Below are 20,727 nucleotides of genomic sequence, written 5' to 3'. Positions count from 1 at the left end.
ATTAAACCATGTTACGAAAATGATCTTCAAAGCGAATTTCTTCATTTTTATCCATTTGATGTTCTTTTTGTATTAATACATTCTCAAATGAGAATTTTAAAACTCCATTGTCAGACCAAGAGTTTCAAGTGTGGGTTTTGAAAAGCACGGACCCTCCCCAGACAGAACTTCCTAGCTTTCAGCCTCATCAGGACTGGCCACACTCTCTGAAGGCCTCGCGGGTAAGGCAATTTCTCAGTGTGATAATAAAGGGGAAGTCTGCAGCAGGGCACATTCTTGCCTTTACTTGAAGCCAGCAGGGACATAGGGCTAAGTTCCAGGCCGTGCTGAATCTGGGAAGGATGCTTTCCCTCTTCCAGATGAGGTTTGTGAGCTCTGGTCCAGCAGTGGACTTCAATTGCCCAGCAAAGCCCGAGTCACAGACTGGGGTTGAAAAGGCTTACTCTACCCCACCCTCACTGCATCCCTGGCGTTTTTATATCCTTAACCTCTGACCTTCCCTCTGGGGTAGCTGTAGGTCATCTGCAAGGGCACTGGCTGGCAGGTGCCCAGTGTTGCCCAGCCTCTGCTCTGTTCTCAGCCCCAGTGCCTCTTCTGGCAAGAAGTGCCCATTCTAGTAATTAGGTATTGACCAGAAATAGCACTCAGGGCACCTCCATGGAACACGACTGAGCCTGGTCACCCCGGGGCCGTCTGTACTTCCTAAAGAAGAACTGGCTACAGAAAACCTGTATTTGGCAAAATGTATGTTTGGAGGTGTCCTTTGTGTGTGTGTGTGCGGGGGGAAGGGCGGATTTTTTTGAGGCAGGGTATGTGTTGGGATTTGGTTCTCTTGACTCTCTCTCTTGGTCATCAGAACAGTTCTCTTTCCGTGGTTGTTAATCCTCCCCAGCTAGTTTGCAAGTCTATAGAACATTGCCAGATCACCACCCCCCATTGCCAGCTCTGAGCTCCAGAATCCAGGAGAATGGGGTATGAGCTAGCCCAGCACAGCAAGTGGATTTCGAAGTGACAGTGACGGATTTATAAGTATCGAGATCACAGGAGTAGTGTTTTGCCTTTTGTGCTCATCATACTTAAAAAAAAAAAAGAAAAAGAAAAAAAGAAACTGTTTGAAATAACTCTCAGAAATGCTCAAAATATAATTTGTTTTACCAACGTCACAGAGATGATAGGGAGATCAATGAAACACTCTGTAAACGCCATTTTAGATTCATTGACAAAAGATGCTGCATAATTACAAAGACTTCTTTGGCTTTTGCTTTTCAACTTGACTATATTAGCCTCAGAAATATTTTTAAAAGATCTTAGGTGGCATGTTAAATGAACCCCCCCCCCGGCAACTAGGATAGTTAGATGCCTTAAGGCATTCTGATAGTAATAGTGGTAATTGTTGGACCCCGCGCTTTATATGTGCTCTCTGCCTTTCTCCCCTTCTTCCTTTCCTTTCCTTTCTATTCATTCATTCATCCATAGGACCCTTGATACTGGTCCCATGTAAGGAGTTGCGCCAGGGCCTGGGTAAAATACCAGAGGTCACCAAGAATATTCTTTGCCTTTGAAGAGTATTCAATCTAGAATGCATTTCTTTTGAAAGAAAAAATTCTTTTTATTAACATATAATGTATTATTTGTTTCTGAAAAAATGTTTTAAAGTAAACGCTACAGACGGTGTGGCTCACTAATAAATGTAATGAAAATAACAACTTAATTAAATAGCTGTGGAGGTAGATATTTTTCTAGATAGAGGGAAAGCAAAGTACTCATCAAGCATTTGAGTAAATTGTGGTAGCAGATCCGCTCAGTGGGCCTACCGCATCTTGTGATTCTCGCCTAAGGACTTTTTCTCCTACAGCATTTGTATCCGGGCAGTACTTGGTCTGGGTTCAGATCCAGCCCTAGCCCTTCTCTCACTGTGTGACCTTGGCTGGGCCGTGGTCTGCTCTGCTGCAGAATGGGCATCACCATTCCTGCTCATCACACCTGCTCATACTGTCACCAGAGGGAGAAAGGGATGGGGCCGGGCACATGGAAAGCTCCATCTGAGTGTTTGCTGCTGTTTTCTTTATTTATAAATATTTTGTCATTTTAGAGCTGTGTGGTCCGGTATGGGAGCCGCTAGTCACGTGTGGCTCTTGAGCACTTAAAATGGCTGAGTGTGAATTAAGATGGGCTCTCAGTGCACAATACACACCAGGTTTCACGACTTAATGTAAAAACAAGAATGTAGAAGGTCTCATTACTAATTCTGTACCGATCACATGCATGTTGAAATGATAATAGACATTATTAAAATGGCAGTATGTATGGGGCTCATGTTAGGCCTTCTCTTGGGTGCTACTGATTCAGATAGACGTGAACATAGCAGCCATCACAGCTTAAGGGAGATACGACATCTTGCACCTGAATCATGAAACAAAGCCACGAAGACCGGCGAAGGCTTTGTGAGAAGGTGTTGAAGGAAACACACCTCCGGTCGAGAAGCGACACAAGGAAAGCCATCCTCATCCGTCCTTCAGTATTGCTCTTTAGATCGATTCATGTGATATGCGACTTTTCAGCGACTGTTTCTCTTCTTTTCTAGTGACAAGTTCACTCGATTCTGTCAGTGGAAAAACGTAGAATTAAATATCCATGTGAGTATCCTCTTATTCTTTCCCTTTTTTAAATAAAAACTTCCTCTGGCTTAACTTCGTGAGAAAATACTTTATACCCTGGAGCTCACTCCCACGGGTAATCCACTGTCTAAACAGATGTCGCCCGTACAACTCTGTACGGAGAACTCGTCCTCGTAAACAATTCGGGTTTTCATTCTCTTTTTTCAGAGCCTTGTAAGAATGTGTTTATTTATTTAAGAAAGGGTATTTTAAGCAGCGATTGACCCTTCCACAGAGACAGTAGCCAAGAGACCAGGCCACCACATAATGTGCTTCCCACATGCCCTTGGCTTCCACCGTCCTGGTAAAGCCTCCCGTCTCGTTCGTAGTGTTAGGTATAATCTTGTAATAAAAATGATGACATCCTTTATTAGACTGAGGGTTCATCTCCTCTTTGATCATTTCTGAGAATGAGAAAGACCATCCTCCAAGACAGGCTCCTTTGTAACACTCACTTCCTGTGAACGTCTCATCTGCTTTTGGCTTTTAACGTCAGAAATTCCTGGGATGTCCCTCTCTTCATTTTTAGAACCCTCCTTCCCTGGTGCAGCCTCTTTTGCTTTCTTCTTCATGTCCTCCCTTCACATAGGTTTGAGAAGAGGAAAAGAAATAAGTGGATTTCTTTTTTTTTTTCCTGCTTTTTTTGGTCTTTTTTAAGTTTTTACTGGCTGGTACCATTGGGAGAAGCACTTTTTTTTTTTTTTTTTTTTTTTTTTAACTTCTCCTTTCTTTCACATTTCCCGGCAGAATTTTAGAAACAAGAGGGCAGTAACACGTTTTTCCAAAAAATCTTTTCTGTCTGCCATGGATCTTTCTGATGCGTGTTCTCCTTCAGCAGACCTGGTGTGCTCACATCCTGCTGTCCCCGAGCATCAGATGTGAAGCCTTTGGGCCCAGTTACCTGACTGCAAACGTGATGTTTGAAGGGTTGTTTGGGGGAGCCCTTCAGTTTTAGTGTATGTGCTGCTGAAGCGAGCACTGGGGGAGCCCTTCAGGAATCTGACCCGTAGCTTGCCAGGCTACATAAACCACCATGAACTTCGGGCTCACCGTCTGCCTTTGTGCCATCTAAGACTATTAAACCTACTTAGGAAGCAGGCCATGGCTGAGATGCTGACACAAGGAGAGGCTTATGAATGAAGCCTCTTTCTGTCCTCTCCTTATCCTTAGTGTCTTGTTTCACGCTCACGTGCCCAGCATGAGTCCTCACTATTCCATGATGTTATCGATGAAAAATTCACATGGCCCGCATCCGTTGGGTTTTCTGATCATATGGCCCAGTCTTATGAAAACATAGATGCCCTTGATGTAGACTTGTTTTCCTACCATGACTATTCCTGGAATTGCTGAGCTGTTCCCCAACTCCCAGCTTCAGAGTAGCTAAGGACACTCTCATTTTGACTAGAAATTTCACACTCCCTTGTCTTCAGGGTATACTTCTAATCACCTAACATTTAGGAGATCGGAAAAACAATCTAACTCAACTCCCACTCTGTTGTCTGCCCGTTTGCCTCCCTTTTGTAGATTTTGGGAGCGGAGCAGAAGGAGGTTCTAGAGAGTCTTGCCACCTTGCGCGTCTCATCTGTTAGAGCAGTCAGTCGCAGAGAGGGCAGATCCCTATATCAGAACTGCTGCTTTAGTAACTATGTCTTACATGAAAACAACAACATAATTTTAATGCAACTCTGTTCCATTTTGTGTTTGGAATTCACAGTTGACCATGAATGATTTCAGCGTACACAGGATCATTGGACGAGGAGGATTTGGTGAAGTGTATGGTTGCAGGAAAGCAGACACTGGAAAAATGTAAGCTCTCTGTGGGTCTTATGCTTGCATCAATAATAGAACATGCCTGCATCGATTTTCGGAAACCCATCGTCTCACTCCTGGAGTGCCTTCCTTCAGAAAGAAAGAGGCTGTATTTTGTTAAGCATTATAAATGAGATCAGCTAGAGCCTCCAGTGCCTCAGGCTCAAAGGGAAGTTAACCAGGAACTGTGTATCGTGAGCCCCTGTGGTTCAGGCCATGGGTGAAGGAACCTGGGATCTGGAGGTGACCAAGAAGGGACGTTATGCACAGCCTCCTGGTCCGGTCCTGCTGCAGAGAATTCTGCCTCTTCTAAGCAGTGACCCACCTGTGATTTAGCACATGTACTTTGGGGTGGCAAAGCATTCCAGGTGTCAGCTCCCTAGGTGGGGAGCTCAAGCACTGGCGAGAAGGACATCCTGCCTGCCATGAGGGTCACGGTCATGGGGCTCTGTCATGGTCTTAGTTGCTTACCTGACAGGAGGAGGTTGATGTGAGTCAGTCACATGCCCATGGACCAGGTGTGGGCCTCTTCCAGGAAGTTAATGGTCGTGGAGTTCTTAAGGAGTGCAGGGGGAAAGGTTTTGTGTTGTGTTTTTTTTTTTTTTTTTAAATATAAAAGGAATTTGTTTAAGTGAACGTACATCTGGAAGCAAAGGAGAATGGGAAACTGTGGTTTGATAGAGACTGAGCTCCAAGTGTGATCAAGTGATGGGCATGTTAGAGCTGCAGCCAAGTGGAATTGTCCATGCAGCTTGCTTGATAACCCCACTCTTCGTGTGAGGAATAATTGGGGTCACCGACTTCAGCGCCCGCCTCCCCCTGCCACCCCAGTACTGCCCAGAGTTGTCACTCAGCCTCCGCTCGGGTCTTCCCTGTGACCGGGCACTGACAACCATGACAAATCACCCTCCTGCTTTTCAGACAGGCCCGGTCATGGGCATGACTTTTATCACATGGGGGCTGAAGTTTACCTTTACTGACGTGCGCCTGCTGGTCTTCTTCCTGTTGTGGGGCCCATGTGGGGTGAACTCAGTGTTTAGCACTCGGGTGCGTGAAATCTGGTGCGCTGCAGAGACAGGACAGACTGGCAGTCCTTGAGTGCAGGTCTGGGTGGCCCCCGGCCATGTCAGAGCCAGCCCACACGAAGTTTGTGCCTCTGCCTGGCCTCTGCATCCTGGTCTATAGGGTCGGGAAAATACTTCCTTGTTGCAAGAGGTGGATGAGATAATACATCGTAAGGCATGCAGACCACTGCCTCTTCCGTGGTCAGTACTAGTGAGCACTATTAGTGAACATTAGTGAACAGTGAACCGTGTGCCTGGGTCTCTCATCCCTCTTCCGTAGTCCCACGGTGGGCTCTGAGCCTAAGTGATGTTCTTGTCACTCACTCCATTCCATCGACTGTTCATTTTCATATGTTCCCAATATGCAGTCCTATAATTAAGCAATTAATGTCTCCATTGGTGCATTTGTTATACAGAATTCCTGGAACAGGAGATAAAATTAGCAGATTTGAATATCCATCTCTGTTTTGCTCTAAGTCCTCACGTTGTAAGTTATGATCAGCTAGAAACAGACGGATCTTCTGGGTCCTGCCACAGCCAGATGACCATCTGTATTACGTGCTTGGGCCTTAGAAAGTCGTCCGTCAGTGGGGATTTAGAATCACATGCACAGAGTTCTAAAGCCCCTGAAACCCTTGTAAAGATTTCCTTTCAGCTTTCTGCTGAAAAATCATCCTGCTGTCCTCAACCTGTGATTATAGAGAATGCCAACTAATGGGTCTGTATTTCCTTAATAGAGTTTCTTCAAAGTTTTCAAAAAGTTTAAGTTGTTAGCTGTTTCTTCTCCACTATAATAACTTAAATATGAAGATTAAATCAAATCAGGGGAGCCTGCCTAACTCTGTCGGTAAGAGTGTGTGGCTCTTGATCTCAGAATCTTGAGTTTGAGCCTCACGTTGGGTATGGAGAGTACTTAAAAAAAAGAAATTAAAAACAACTCAACAAAATAGCTTTCTAGAATGTGCCTTTTTGAGCACATGCTTTCCCTTTTCATTTTGTTGGTTGTCAGTCTTTTAGTCTTGCACTCTTTACTCTTGCAAAATCTTGACCACTGCTAAAAACCACAATTCCTAAATGCTAAGTATTACACACATATCCCCTCACCCCTACACTACACACATAGCAGTACTGGGCAGCAATGATACGTGCAAAATTTATTTCACCAAATTTATTTATGTCCCTCTACTTTATGCTCTTATTGGACTAGAACTTCTATTCATGTAATGATAGAAATATCATATAATTATTGCTGGATTTTTTTTTTTAAAGAAACCTTTCTTTTTTACAATAGTTTTCAGTTTAGAAAGGAAGTACAAAGACAGCACAGGGCGCTCCCCTGGCCTACATCAGTCTCCCTGTCTTACACTGGTCACAACAAATGAACTAATACCAATACCTTATTATTAACTAAAATCTCTGCTTTATTCGGATTCCCTTCATTTTTACCCAATGGCTCTTCGTGTCTCCGGATCGCACGTTCCATTTGAGTCATCATGTCTCCTGAGGCTCCTTTTGACTGTGACAGTTCCGCAGACTTTCCTTGTCTTCGATGGCCTGGATGACTCTGAGGAGTCCTGGTCAGGTGTACCATAGAATGGTATCCTGGTTAGGCGCACTTTCCTCAGGGTTATACTAGGGCTGTGGGCTTTTGGAATCAAGATGCCAAGACCCGGTTCTCATCACATCATATCATGTGTGTCCATCATTAACATGGCTCATCACTGTTGATACTGACCTTGACTGCTTGCTTGAGGTCGTGTTCGTCATGTTCCCCCACTGGACCATCCCTGTCCCTTCTCCTCCACGCTCTTCTCTTAGAAAGGAGCTCACTGTGTGCGGCCCTTACCTAAGGAATGGGGAAGTATGCTCTGCCTGCTGCGGGGCGGGGGGGAGGGGGGCATTGACTTTTTTTCTTAATACATGCAAAATTAAAAAAAAATTTTTTTCTTTGCATGACATTCGGGTACCGTTTTGCTTCTTTTAGACACTTCCCAAATCTTGAGAAACTTTCCCCTGTACAACATGTATCGTTTAAAGCAGCTTAGATATATTTGCAGTATAGTTTTTTTCAATAACATTTGTTTCTAGGTATGCAATGAAATGCTTGGATAAGAAGAGGATCAAGATGAAACAAGGAGAAACATTAGCCTTAAATGAGAGGATTATGTTGTCTCTTGTGAGCACAGGGGTGAGTATTCCGTTTTGAGCACTGCTTGTTTCTGTATGCATGGGTGGGTTGGTTTTCTATATCAGGATAATTTATTTAAGATACAGGTATTCTTTTCCAGCACATTACGCAGCTAGCCAATTCTTGGGTGGGTTAGAATTTCTAGCAGGGAAGAGCAGCACTAAGTTAATATAAATAGTGTGTAATTCTCATATTATCTCTGTTTAATTTGGGAGTTCGAGAAGTGTTAGCGACCATCATCATCCCCACCCACGGCTTCTCCCTTCAGCGGCTGTTTGTGGCTTCCTTTTTCGTGGAATGTGCTTGCAGAGAGGGCAGGATAAGCATGGCAACGACGGAATCACTTGAGTCGCATTAAGAAGCGACTGCGAGATGGAGGACTGACCCAGAGAAGGAAAGAGAGCACGAGGAAAGCAGCTCTTGTCCTCTGTAAACAAACTGAGAGTTGAAACAGCACAGGTTACTGGGCCTGAATTGCATCTGGGCCTGTCCCCAGTCACTAGACAGTGGCTTTATCGCTATCTCGCTTGCTGCTTTTTTACCTGCTGTGCACTTTGCTCATTTCCATTTCCAAGACCATGTTTCCACCTGCTGGACATTGTATTTGTCTGTCAACTGGCATTTTTAGCTCAGCGTGTGCCCAAAACTTTTACCCTGTGTCTTCTTGCAAAATAGTGTCCCGTTCTGGCTTCTTTTGTGGTGAATGGTATGACCCATGAGCAAAGCCTTGGCTCTTATTTATTTCAACAGAGATATATATAAAGACACCCAGAAAAACTCAGTGTCCAGCCTGGGCATGCCGGCGTGCACAAGCAGTCCTGCCATCCGGCATCCAGGGGAGATCAGGGACTTAGAGTCTCGAAGGGAAGGCAGGAAATGATGTTGGAGTGGCCAGACTCCTGCTGAGTACCTCACGTGTGAATTAAGGTTAAACACCCAGCCAAGAAGGTTTATGTGCAGTGAGATATATTGGGGAGGGCGTGGCCTCCAAATACCCCAGCTGTGTTCTAAATAGGGTCAGCCTCATGCAGAGGATGAAGGAATCGGATTTTAATGGTGAATCAGAGAATCCCTTTCAACTAGGAAGCGAGGAACCTGAGACCCAAAGGGGTAATTTCCTTGCACAGAGTCTGTGGGCTCCCTGGCTAATGTTCCTTTTTTTTTTTTTTTTTAAGATTTAAATTTATTGAAGAGAGAGAGAGAGAGCACAAGCAGGGGGAGGGGCAGAGGGAGAGAGAATCTCAAGCAAACTCCCTGCTGAGTGCAGAGGCTGACACGGAGGTCTTTCCCAGGACCCAGAGATCATGACCTGAGTCGAAATCAAGAGTCAGACGCCCAAGGGACTGAGCCATCCCGGCACCCCTGTTGTTCCTTTCTTATTATCACCTGATGGGCCCTGTGGTTTTTTTGTTTGTTTCCACCCATATTTATTGTATTGTGTTTTATATTATTCTAGCACGAGTTTTAAGCGGTTTTAGGAAGGTTATCTGCTACTAAAGTAAAAGATTATCATAATTTAGCTCAACTGTAATAAATGAAAATGCCGTAGCTATACACAATTTCTATGTGCCTCTGCCTCCCACCATATGGACATTAAGCATTTCAAACAAGAGCGGTCTGTGTGCATGACCACGTTTTCAGCTAGTTGGAGTGGAGACCAAACAGCCTGCACACTGTGTTGGAATCGGTTTGAATGACATTGGTTCCTCGTGATGGTCGGGAATGCCATGGTCTTACATTTCAAACATGGATGTGTGCTTACTCCAGATTTTAAGTGGTAATTAAAATATTAATTTTTAATGAGTTATTTCCAACACCTTGGATATTTATTCTCAAGAAAGCCTATGGAAAAAGACATTTTTGGTGTTGGAAGAATATACATGCAACTTTTATGTTGCATTTTATTTCTATTTTTTCCAGGTGGAGGGGAATACAGTTAAATAGAGGTACAGTACCTCCTCAGTCTTACCCTCTAAGGGAATAAGTGAAAAACGGGGCTTATATTGGTCTACTGCTTTGAGCTAACTTTCAGGAACCGTTTAAATTCTTTTCAAGGATCAAACCTGGCTTTTGTTTTTGTTTTCATTTTGGAGGAATTTTGAGGGTTTTTTGTTTTGTTTTGTGTTTTATTTATCAATACATAATTGAACCAACGGGTGGCTGGCTGGCTGAGTCAGAGAGCATGTGGCTCTTAATCTGGGTTTTAAGTTCGAGCCCCACGTTGGGTGTAGAGATTACTTGAAAATAAAAGCTTTAAAAAATAATATATAATTTAACCAAAAGAGTTGTAATAAAGCTATTTGGAATTCCTTCCTTCCTTTCTTCCTTCCCTCCCTCCCTCCCTCCTTTCTTTCTTTTGTTAATCAAAGGCCACATTTTATGTTGTTTTTTTTTTAAGTGATCTTTCACTTAAAATGGCCTCACTAGGTTCAACTTCAGATTAGCCTGTATCAGCATGGTTTCCCAGGGTGTTGGCATGAAACTGAACTGAAGTCACTCATTATAGTTTTCTTTTTACTGGAAGTTTTTTGTTTTTCCTTCCAATCTCAAATTGAGTGTTCCTTCCCCCGACCTTTCAAAGAGGCAGTGGGAAGTACTGTTCCTGGTTTGATTCTGTAATTCTAGAATAGTAAAAAGGGAAATCTTCAAGTTTCAGAACCAAGGTAAGTATGTCCATACCTGGGAAAGAGCAGTTAGCCCCTTCATGAAACCATTCCATTCTGTCCTTGGAAATCTTCCTCATTCACTCCTTGAACCATTTTGGAGGGCCTAGACAGTGCAAGGCATTCTGCTGCAGGACGTGGGGGTCCCCAAAACGTGACTTTGGTCCTTGCTCTTGTAGAGCCGCACAGAATGAGAGAAGGTGATATTGGTCACCTGATCCTTGGAAGTGTATAGATAATTAGGACCCATAGCAGGAGCCGGCTGACAGGACCCAGTGCTCAGGAGGCATTTACCAGGGTGGAGGTGACAGCAGATGCCCCTCGGAAGTCACCGGACGTGCCAGTGCGCGTCTAGGTCCCCAGCCCCTCAGGAAGGTTCGAGGACTTCAGGGAAGGTCAGCAAAGCTGGGGTCTGAAGTGATGCATGAGTCATACGTGTTGAGGCTGGAGAGGGGAAAGACCAAACCATCAAGAGTTTTTGAGGCCCGCTCTGAGGATTTAAGAAAAAATCTTACAGCAGCTGGAAACAAAGGGTTGGCAGCAGGAAGATCACAGAAGCCTTCCTCTGACTGCAGGGTGGAGAATTTTAACTACTTCATGGTGTATTTGATCACGGTGTCACAGAGTCGCTACAGAACGTAGGCCACTTTGCTCGCTACCTGCAGGAAATCCTCGCTGAGGGGCTACCTCCAAAAGACCCACTAGTCCTTATTGCCTTTAATTGATAATCAAGGCAAAACATCTTAGCTGTGATTACGTTGGGAAGTCTACGTGCACCATCATTAAATTGCTGCCTGTTTTGTCGAATTGGTCCGTATTTGGTCCTCTGTGTCTCGGGCTTCACACGAGACCCAGGGTGGTGTCTGCCCAGCACCTGAGAGGTGAGGGGCTGTGGTCAGGGTGGAGACAACTGGATCTGCCCTTGAGCTGAGCTTTCCTTTTACATTGCTACGGAAACCCTGCCTTGGTAGCTAGCATCCGTAGAACTAGACGAGGCCAGGAGACTCGGGGTTGAGATCTTGGCTGCCTTCCAGATTTCTTTGTGACCTCACACAAGTCATTTCCCCTTTTTCGGGCCTTAGTTTCCTTGTCTTAAAAATAAACAAGTTAGACCAGGTGATTTTTTTTTTTTTTTTTAAAGGGCCCTTCCTCCTCGGCCTGTGATTCTGAACGGACCGTTCGTGTTCCATCTTCATAACATAAGATCTTAAGTGAGCCTTTTGCTACTTCCTCAGGGCTCCTGTTAGAAGATCCTGTCCCATCCTGTTCAGGAATACCCCTGGGCAGGGTCCACTTGTCTCTGTGGTGGAGCGAGTGCAGTTGCTGTCCCTAGCTGGGAAGGACTCTGGCCGTCTGAAGCTCTGGGTCTGCCAGCCTCTCCACGCAACATCTGAAGTGCATCAGATCAGGAACTGGAGTGTGTGTGGAAGCCCATTAAGGAAGGAGCAGAGTGAGCCATCTTCAGCAGGCTATGAGAAAGGTGGTTCCCTGTGTGATTCTGAGAGGGATGGCAATCCCCCACCCCCCAAGGAAGGCCGCGTGGCTTTTTTTTTTTTTTTTTTTTAAGCCCACATGGCTTTTAACAGAAAAAGGAAAGCACTTTTATTTTGCCTATTTAAAGCAAAGTCAGGCTTGGAATCAGTAGTCACTAACACCACCTCAACAGCGCTTTGAGGCAAACTAGGTGATCACAGAATGACATTCGTCATTCGTTCTGGAGTGATATCCTCTGGAAGATATGTGGAAATTGAATTCAAGTTCACGAATCTCTGGTATAGGAAGGTATTAACTCAGTTTTACTGGTCTGCCCTTAGAATAGAGGTTTGGACAATGCAAATTCAGTATGCAGAGTATTCTGTTGAAACTTGAATGTTTTCTGTGGAATTTAATAATTTTTTGTTTCTGTTAAGAAAGTGGATATAGATTTGGGGGGGGCAGTTTTTATTTGAATCAGGTGAGTGCCCAGTGTACACTGTATATGAAGAGCCTGAACAGACCTAGTCGTAGATCCGGCTTAGCACTGATGAAGTTTCACAAGGGAACACACTCCCTGTCCAGCACTCTGGTCAAAGGACAGAAAGTGACCCGTATTCCAGAAGCCTCGTGCCCCTTCTGGTCACCTACCCCTTGCCCAGGCTAACTACTGTCCGGATTTCTAACACTGTAATTTAGCTCTGCCCGTGTCTGGACTTTGTCTGAATGTTCCCTTCTGTGTCTGGCCTCTGTTGCCTGGTGTCGCGTGTGAGATCCTTCTGAGTCATTGCATGCAGCAGCAGGCCGTCCCGCGGCTACGTAGCAGAGGCCAGCAAGCTGTGTGGGGCCCGTGGGCCACATCTGCCTTGCAGCCTCTGTTTCTGTACAGCCCATGTAAGACCCAGGAATGGTTCTTACGTTCTTGAGGGATTGTATAGAAAATAAAGAAAGATGGGACCGAGACTGCATGAACCCTGTAGAAAGGGAAAACAACCCCTTGCAAAAACACATGCCAGCTGTGACTGTCCAGTATTCCCCTGCACAAACAGACCATATGCATGCATCCATCCTAACATCGATGGACAGCTGGGTCACTTCCCAGGTCAGGCTGTTGCAAATAGTGCTGTGGGGAAGAATGGCAGTCCATTCTCCTTGGTGCACAGAAGTCCAGGTTGCTGGGAGCTGTAAACCCAGGACTGGAAATGCTGGCTCATGGGGTTTGCTGACGGTGCTCAGCTTTGGCAGCTAGGACCGGTTTGCAAGAGCATCTGTACCATCGTACGCTCCCATAAGCCATACATGGGAATTCCATTCCCGCCCTATCTTTCCAACCACTTGGTATTGTCAGTCTTTTTAATTTTAGCTATTCTCGTGGGTTTTAGTGATAACATATTGCAGTAACACATTTCCTTCGGGACCACTGTGGTCCAGCATCTGTTCAGAGGCTTGGAAGCTATTGGATACTCTCTTACAGCAAGTGCCCATTTTTTAAAAAATTAATTAATTACTATTGTTACTATTACTCACTGCTGCCTTTTTTTTTTTTTTTTTTTTGCCATTGTTCTGTTGGGTTGTTTGCCTTTTTCTTTATCAATGTACCAGGGTTCTTCATATATTCTAAATATCAGTCCTTTCTTGTTCATGGATTGCAGATACCTTCTCTTACCCTGTGACTTGCCTTTTTACTCTCTTAAAAGTATGTTCTGAAGAACAGAAGTTCTTAATCTCATTGAAGTCCAGTGTAGCAACATTTTTACTGTTAGTGCTTTTTCTTGGCCTGAGAAATCTTTACTTACCCTAAGGTCATGAAGATACTCTGCTTTGTTTTCTTCTAGAAGCTTCATTGTTTTCTGTTTAGATCTTCGTCTACCTGGAGTTGACTTTAATGTGTGGTGGGAGGTAGGGGTGGCTGTTCACTTCCTCTTGTACAAATGCCCAGTTGCTCCAGTGCTGGTGATTGGAAAGGCCAGCTTTTCCCCCCCACCTTGTGTCATTTTATCACAAATCGATTGACCGTTTATGCTTGACTCTATTTCAGGATGCTGTGTTTTGTTCTGTGGGTCGGTTTGTCTGTCCTTGGCTACTACCACACTGTCTGATTTACTGTTGCTTTATAATAAGTCTTGATATCTGGTGATGTAACTTTTCCAGCTTTGGTTTTCTTCTAGAATGCCTCTCTTTTTCTAGCTGTGTATATTTTTACATACATTCTGGAATCAGCTTGTTGATTTTCATTTTAATTAGAATTACAGAGAACCTCTAGATTACTTGTGGGAAAACTGACGTCTTTACAGTTGAGCTATTCAGTCCCTGACCCTGGTATATTTTTCCTCTTTGAAAAGCCAGTTGAATTCCCTTCTATGCTCGCTCAGTGTTTCAAGACAATAATGTGGATAATTTCCTCCCGCTGTAGTATGGTTCTTCCAACGTCAGAATCCGAGATTGACATGGGTATTTGACTAGCCAGAACAAAACTGTAGACCAGCAAAAAGACCAGCAAGGCAGCAATATTTTTCTGTAGAATCTGGGTCCTTTGAAGAAGACGCAGATAAAAGGGTCATGAGTGAATCTGAGAGATGAGACCTTTGAATTCATCTTTTCCACTTAGTAGTGCTCTGTCTCTATGCATTTTGTCCCATTATCAGATGTGTTTTGCTGGGACCATTAAGGTTACCACGGAGGGGTCTGTGCTCAACGTACAGGGCAGCAGTGCGGACAGGAAAAGCTATGGATGGTGTTTGATAGCAGATAGCACATGCTTCCCGGGGCAGCTTTTGTTTTTCTTACAAACTCTTGCTTTTTTTCTCTAGGACTGTCCTTTCATTGTCTGTATGACCTATGCCTTCCATACTCCAGATAAGCTCTGCTTCATCTTGGATCTGATGAATGGTGAGTGACACGTAGGAAGTTCAAACGCAGGGAAAGACTTTGCCAGGATGTACACCTCAGTGCGCGCTGACCTGGGCTCCCTGGCGGTTTGGGTCTTTCAGGTCATGGGGTTCCCCCTGAAGTTTAAGGAAACCTTCCTACTCCTCAGGTTTCCCTCAGAATTTGTCTTAAAATGTTGACCGCCGTTGCCCTCTGGCCCTCCTAGTCTCTCACCAGGAAGTTGCATCTTCTGGAAAAGATTTTCATGAAATACGCACAGTGAAACTTCATTTTCTGGAATGCAGCTGGCCTAGATCTTTAATTAGCTTGTTTCCTGACCCTCAACTTTTAGGAATGAAATGCCTCATAAGAACATGGGCCAAAGATAGAAGTGTATTCGGAAACCAACTTTGAAGGACTGGCTGTGGGCCAGCATGACTTCAGCCCGAATCTTCTGTACCCTGAGCTGAGACCAGCCAGCCATTGATCTTTTAAGCTATGAATGATGACCCTGCAAATGCAGAGAAAGTTCTAGCTAGAAAAATAGTTTTCTCATACTAGAGTGACACGGTGTATATTCAAAGTGTTTTTAGTAACAAGAGTTTGAAATGGAATGCATATAGTACAGCAGATGAATTACTTTTTTGTTTTTGGATGTTTTTGGATTTGAAGTTCTGTTATGTTCTGAGGGTTTGATTTAAAACCAGATCTATTCAACGACATGGAGGAATTTTCCAGACATAATAATGGGCGAAGAAGCCAGATACCATAGCATGTCTCCTGTGTGATTCCACATACATGACACTGAGCACAGGCAAAGCTAATGGATGGTGAGAGGTCAGAATGGAGACCTCTTGGCCTACCCAGGGCGGTTGCTGAGGCATTGACAGGGAAGGGCACCAGGCAGCCTCTGGGACGCCGGAAATCTTTTATATCTTTATCTGCCAGTGGTTATGTGGGAACACTTGTGCATGAAAGGGGAGCTATGTAAGCCAAAGCAGGGGCCCTAAAGTTGGCCACGCGTTAACTCCTCTGGGTCCGTAGAGGCTGTTCCTTTACAGTTTATAAGAACATTCCTTTACCCTGTTGATGGCATTGTTTGTCTCTGTAACTTGAGCCCATAGGATGATTGCCTTTTTCCAACATTTTATTATGAAGAATTGCAAACATAGGGCAAAAATGTAAAGAATTTTACTGGGGACACCCCAATACCCACCTCCCAGTTTCACCAGTTAAGATTTTACTGTGTCCGTTTCCCAAATATCTATCAATATGATCATTTTGTTGCTCTGTGTGCTGCCTTCTTTATTGTCCATGGAGCCAGTTGCTAAGCCTTCCACTGGATCATTACCTGATTGGTCCAGTTATTAGGATGTAAATACTCAAAGCAGAAAAGCTAGCTGCCGCCCCCACCCCCACCCCGTGCAGGTGCAGGTGCATCTGGCTGTGTTGTATATTGTCCCAGCCATTTCTGCATGAAAGTCTTCTAATGTTTGAGATGCCTCTATACTTCTTAAAGTGTTTTGTCAAACTACAGAAGTCCAAGACAGATATACAGACAAAGCAGAAGCAAAATTTGCCTTTTTTTTTCAACCGCGTCCTAACTTTTTAGGATGGCAACAATTTTTGTTTCCTGGGAATTGACCCAGTTTGTATTAACCTCTGCATCTCCGGTTCCAGGAGGCGATTTGCACTATCATCTTTCACAACATGGGGTGTTTTCGGAGAAGGAGATGCGGTTTTATGCCACGGAAATCATCCTGGGGCTGGAGCACATGCACAGTCGGTTTGTGGTTTACAGAGATCTGAAGGTAAAGCACTCTGTTTCCTGGACCTGTGCAGTAGGTATTGTGGTCTGGGACTCCAGATGGTCTCTTATCTCTCATAGGACCTGCCATTTCCCTCCCGTCAGCCCTGGTGAGGTCACATATTTGTGATGTCCATCTGTCCAGACTCTAAACTCGGTGGCAGGGACTCCTTTCCTTCCTAGTTGTCACTGTCAGCTCAGCGCCTGCTCCCCTGCCTGGGGCAGCACATACACTAACTTAAAAATTGTAATGAATTAATGGCAAGCAAGGTATTTCTTGGCATTGCTTATGTGACAGTTAATTGTCATACACTTAATGTTCACTAAACAACTGGTTTGGCCATGGCTCTGTGTTAGAACCGGTGATGGACGACGATGAAAAGCAGAGAACGTGCGTCTTCCGGAATTTATACATAGGTGAACCGAGATGCAGAGTGGCTAGAGCACTAGCTCATGGAGTGACCAGAGTGCTAGCTCGTTGGAGGCAGAACTTTAAAGGCCATTCTGAGGGTTTCACATTGTTTTAGGACCATCTTCAAAATCACTAACAGATTTTTAGGTCCCTGAACTGTGGAGCACCAGAAGGCTGTGTCTAGGCTTCTCCATTCTTATTCTCTCTGGACTTAGAAAAAAATGCAGTGAGTCTGTTCCAAGTTTCCCCTTCCAGACCATGGTGCTCAGTCACGGGTTCTGCATTCATAAGGAAGCTAGGAGTTTGCTCAGTACCTCCGTGGTGACAGTCATCGTGAGAAGACGGGGGCAGAGATAAAAGGGACTTTGACAAATTGTAGAACTGATCCTGCAAATACAGAAATGTGCACATAATAATGAGGAGGAAAATGATAGGAGAAACAGTTTCTCAACAGGGTAACAACACTCGGGGGGAGGTGTTTGCCTTCCCTTTCAGATTCCTTCTCGATTGAATCCGGTGTAGCCGACTAAGATGTGCAGATTATGCTCCTTTCTCTCAGGAACTACTCTGTTTTGATTAGCTGTCTTAGCTTTGTAAGGTTGCCTTCCCAAGAGCCTAAAATATTATATTTTATTTTTGAGCCTCTTACTTTGTCACAAAACACTCTGTAAAATTTAAAGCTTTCTGCAAGGTTACAAAATTTTCCTCCTGGTTTTCATCTGAGCATGAAGGAGAAACAAATGTATTTTTGTTGAATTAGAAATAATTAGACACTGGTAGGCGCATGACAATTTCGCGTCCTCCTGTGAGTTTTGCAGAGGAATAAACTACATGCTGAAGGCCCACGAAGCACTATTGTAATACATTTTAATTTAGATCTGTAACCAGTCTCTAATCATCTTTGTGCTATATTTTTTTTTTGTTTTGTTTTGTTTTCGAAGCTATTTAGTAGGCAGTGGTATTATTTAATTTCTATTCAAACTGAATTCTACTCACTCATGATTATTCATGCTTCGGCTTTATAATAGTGTGCCATTTATTTTTATTTCAAGCAAAACAATAGTTGATCTCCAGCAGAAAAATATTAAGATGACTGTAATTCAGTATATATGAGGGAGAGAAGCTTTGTTTTCCCTGATTATGCCGGCTAAATCTAATGCCAGTAGATACATTTCATCAGAGTTGTGGTCAGAGTCATCCTGGGTCATCCAGTGAGGTCCTGGGTTCTGAGTCTGTCCTCAGAAGCAGAAATGCCGCTCCTTGGTGTTGGTGGCGCACTCTGGAACACGTTGATTTCTTAGGTCCATGCTGTACATTCTTGTGAGATTCCTTTCTGTCCTGTGCCTTGTGGACGCATTCCCGCAGGCCTTTGTGGTTCACAGAAGCCGAGAAGCTGGTGGGCTCACTCCCTTTGTGGCGAGGCCCGGGGCTCTGGCCGGGCCACTGTTCCCAACAGGGGAAAGAGGTACTTTTTAACTCTGATGAACTGTGCCCATCACCCCTGCAAGTGCCAAGCTCCCTGCCTTGTGTCTTGTTATCTCAGGAGTAGTCTCCTTTGTGTCTGTCATCGCCACTTTCCTGTGGGATTTAAACACGGATAGTGTGACTTTCAGTATCATGCCCAGCTTGGAGGTGGTAGTGCAGAGTTCCTGTTTAGGTATAATGATAAGATACCACGTGCCTGTGGTTGTAGAAATTCTCAAAGCTGATGACAGTTTGGGACCTCCTGAAGATCATCTTGTCTTTCTCTTCAGCCTGCAAATATTCTCTTGGATGAACACGGACATGTCAGGATATCTGATCTCGGTCTCGCCTGTGACTTTTCCAAAAAGAAGCCCCATGCGAGTGTGTGAGTAGCGCATCGACTCTGTTCAGTGTTGACTGTTGTTTCTCTGCAGCGATGCCTTGATGGGCACAGCCTTCAGTCTACTCACTTCCTCCCCCAGCTTTTTCTTGCTGGAGGTGATTGTCCGTATGTGATCACGCTGGGCCGGGGGCAGGTCCCGTAACCCCGGTTATGGGAGCGCAGATAAGCAGGCTGTGCCTCCTCTGTCTTCGGGGAATGTGGATGGACCCACGGCGTGATCGAGGGGGCTGGGGTGCCCGTGGGGGAGAGGGGGGCCTCCGCAGCAGACCCGAGCCTGTGCCGGCCATGTGACCCTAGTCAGTCCATTTACCTGCTTGACCCTCTGCCTTCTCCTCTACAAAGCAGAGGAAATACTAAGTCCCTGCAGTTGTCCTAAGGGTAAAGGGAAGCCCACGTGCCTGGGAAGGTGCAGGGGCATCTGAGACCCAGGGCTCAAGCATCTCTCTCCATCTACTTTCTCCTTCGTTTTCAAGATGTCTTTTTTTTTCCTCCAAAGGGAAATTACGAACCCTTTTTTTTTTTTTTAAATTAAAAACACAAATCAGCTGCTTGCAGGCCGTGTTAGACTTGAGCATTAAGTACATCAGTATTCCAACAGACCATGCAGAGGGAGCCCCCTGCCCCCCAGCCTCCTCCGGGGATGGACAGCCGCTGTCCCAGGCCTCTGCAGAAGCAGGAGGGAACGCGCACTGGTTTTCATTTCTGTTCCTTTGGTCTCAGTTTATCTGGGTGGAAAGCACAGATGTGTGCATTTTGTGGAAAAGCAGATGAGTGTTTCTTTATTCTTTTTTGGGAGGGGTGGTAAATGTATCACTCTCAGCACTGAAATCCTTTAAAAGTACATTTTATTGTCCATCTTGAGCTAACACTCATCTCCGTTTTGAATGGGCTTGAAGAAACTCCCAGGGGGTCTCACCTCACGCATCCATGCAGAAAATCAACCCCAGGCCCCTCCTTCTTGGCTGTAGAGGTAAAGTGGTTCAGCACTGCTGTACCTGCCAGGGGCTACGTGAAGTCAGGGTCGCCTTTCAAAGCCCTGAGCGAAGGTGCGTGGTGAATAGCACGGATTCTGTAAAGAGGTTTCTCCCTTCCTGCAGAATCTGGGGTCCGGTGATAATGGCATTAGCATTTTGCCAGCACTTTACAATTATTAGGCCAGAACCCGTGGTTGCATGAGCTTCTCCCAGCAAATTCATCAGGCATTTTTTAAGAGGGTGGTTTGAATTTTTAATGTGGTGGCTGTTTGGTATGCTAATTTCTTCAGTTTAGTGTAGCCACCACAGAAGGCGCATCCGAGAGCTCAGAAGAGTTAATCTTTCAAAGGAATGAACTCTCAGTGATGGGGTTATTTATTTCCTTATAGAGCTGCACCCACTTAGTGTAATTCCCCTGTCAGCTCCGAGAGGTGAGCTGTTCTCAGATTCCACCAGCAGCTGTGGAAAGGGGTAGGATCAGGGAGGTTGGTTTCCATGCTTGTATGATGACAGGAAGGCCACTGTTCTACAAGTGCATCATCTCCTGGCCAAGAACAAAGGCTTTCGAGGCAGCAGGTCTGGGTTTGAATCTGCTTCCAAGTTGTGCCTCCTTTTTCCCCCATCTCTAAAGAGGAGATGACGGTGGCGTTTATTTCGTCTGAGTGTTGTGAAGGTCAAGTCCACTGATGACTGCGACAAACTTTTAGGCACCTTTGGCTGGTGTGGGCAGCGCCTCGGGGACCCCTAAAGCTGGCCATGTAGGCAGTGACTGGTATGTGGATGGTGGCAGGGCCAGCAGCCACAGTGCTCACCACGCCACCGGCTGAACATCCACTGTTCCTGGCACGCAGGGCCAGCTGCTTCGAATATGCTCGCATCGTCACAAAAACGGTAGAGGTTACTGGTGGAGTAATCTACTTTGTGGTGTGGACACTGAAGTCTGGA

At 45.0% G+C, this 20,727-nt stretch overlaps 1 protein-coding gene across 2 annotated transcripts in view; it reads left to right on the top strand.

Moving 5' to 3' along the window:
* GRK3 (G protein-coupled receptor kinase 3) overlaps positions 1 to 20,727 on the top strand; it is a 117,244-nt gene that overhangs the window by 71,381 nt on the left and 25,136 nt on the right. For both annotated transcript variants that reach the window (XM_080821121.1, XM_080821120.1), the window contains exons 7-12: positions 2,585 to 2,636; positions 4,372 to 4,463; positions 7,619 to 7,718; positions 14,665 to 14,743; positions 16,403 to 16,533; positions 18,696 to 18,790. In XM_080821121.1, the coding sequence (XP_080677247.1) occupies positions 2,585 to 2,636; positions 4,372 to 4,463; positions 7,619 to 7,718; positions 14,665 to 14,743; positions 16,403 to 16,533; positions 18,696 to 18,790 (549 nt within the window). The remainder of the gene's footprint in view (positions 1 to 2,584; positions 2,637 to 4,371; positions 4,464 to 7,618; positions 7,719 to 14,664; positions 14,744 to 16,402; positions 16,534 to 18,695; positions 18,791 to 20,727) is intronic.

This window comes from Martes martes, assembly GCF_963455335.1.
Source record: "Martes martes genome assembly, chromosome: 13".
Taxonomy (NCBI): Eukaryota; Metazoa; Chordata; class Mammalia; order Carnivora; family Mustelidae; genus Martes; species Martes martes.
The sequence above is the reverse complement of the archived record's forward strand: the minus strand, read 5'-3'. Positions and strand labels throughout refer to the sequence as shown.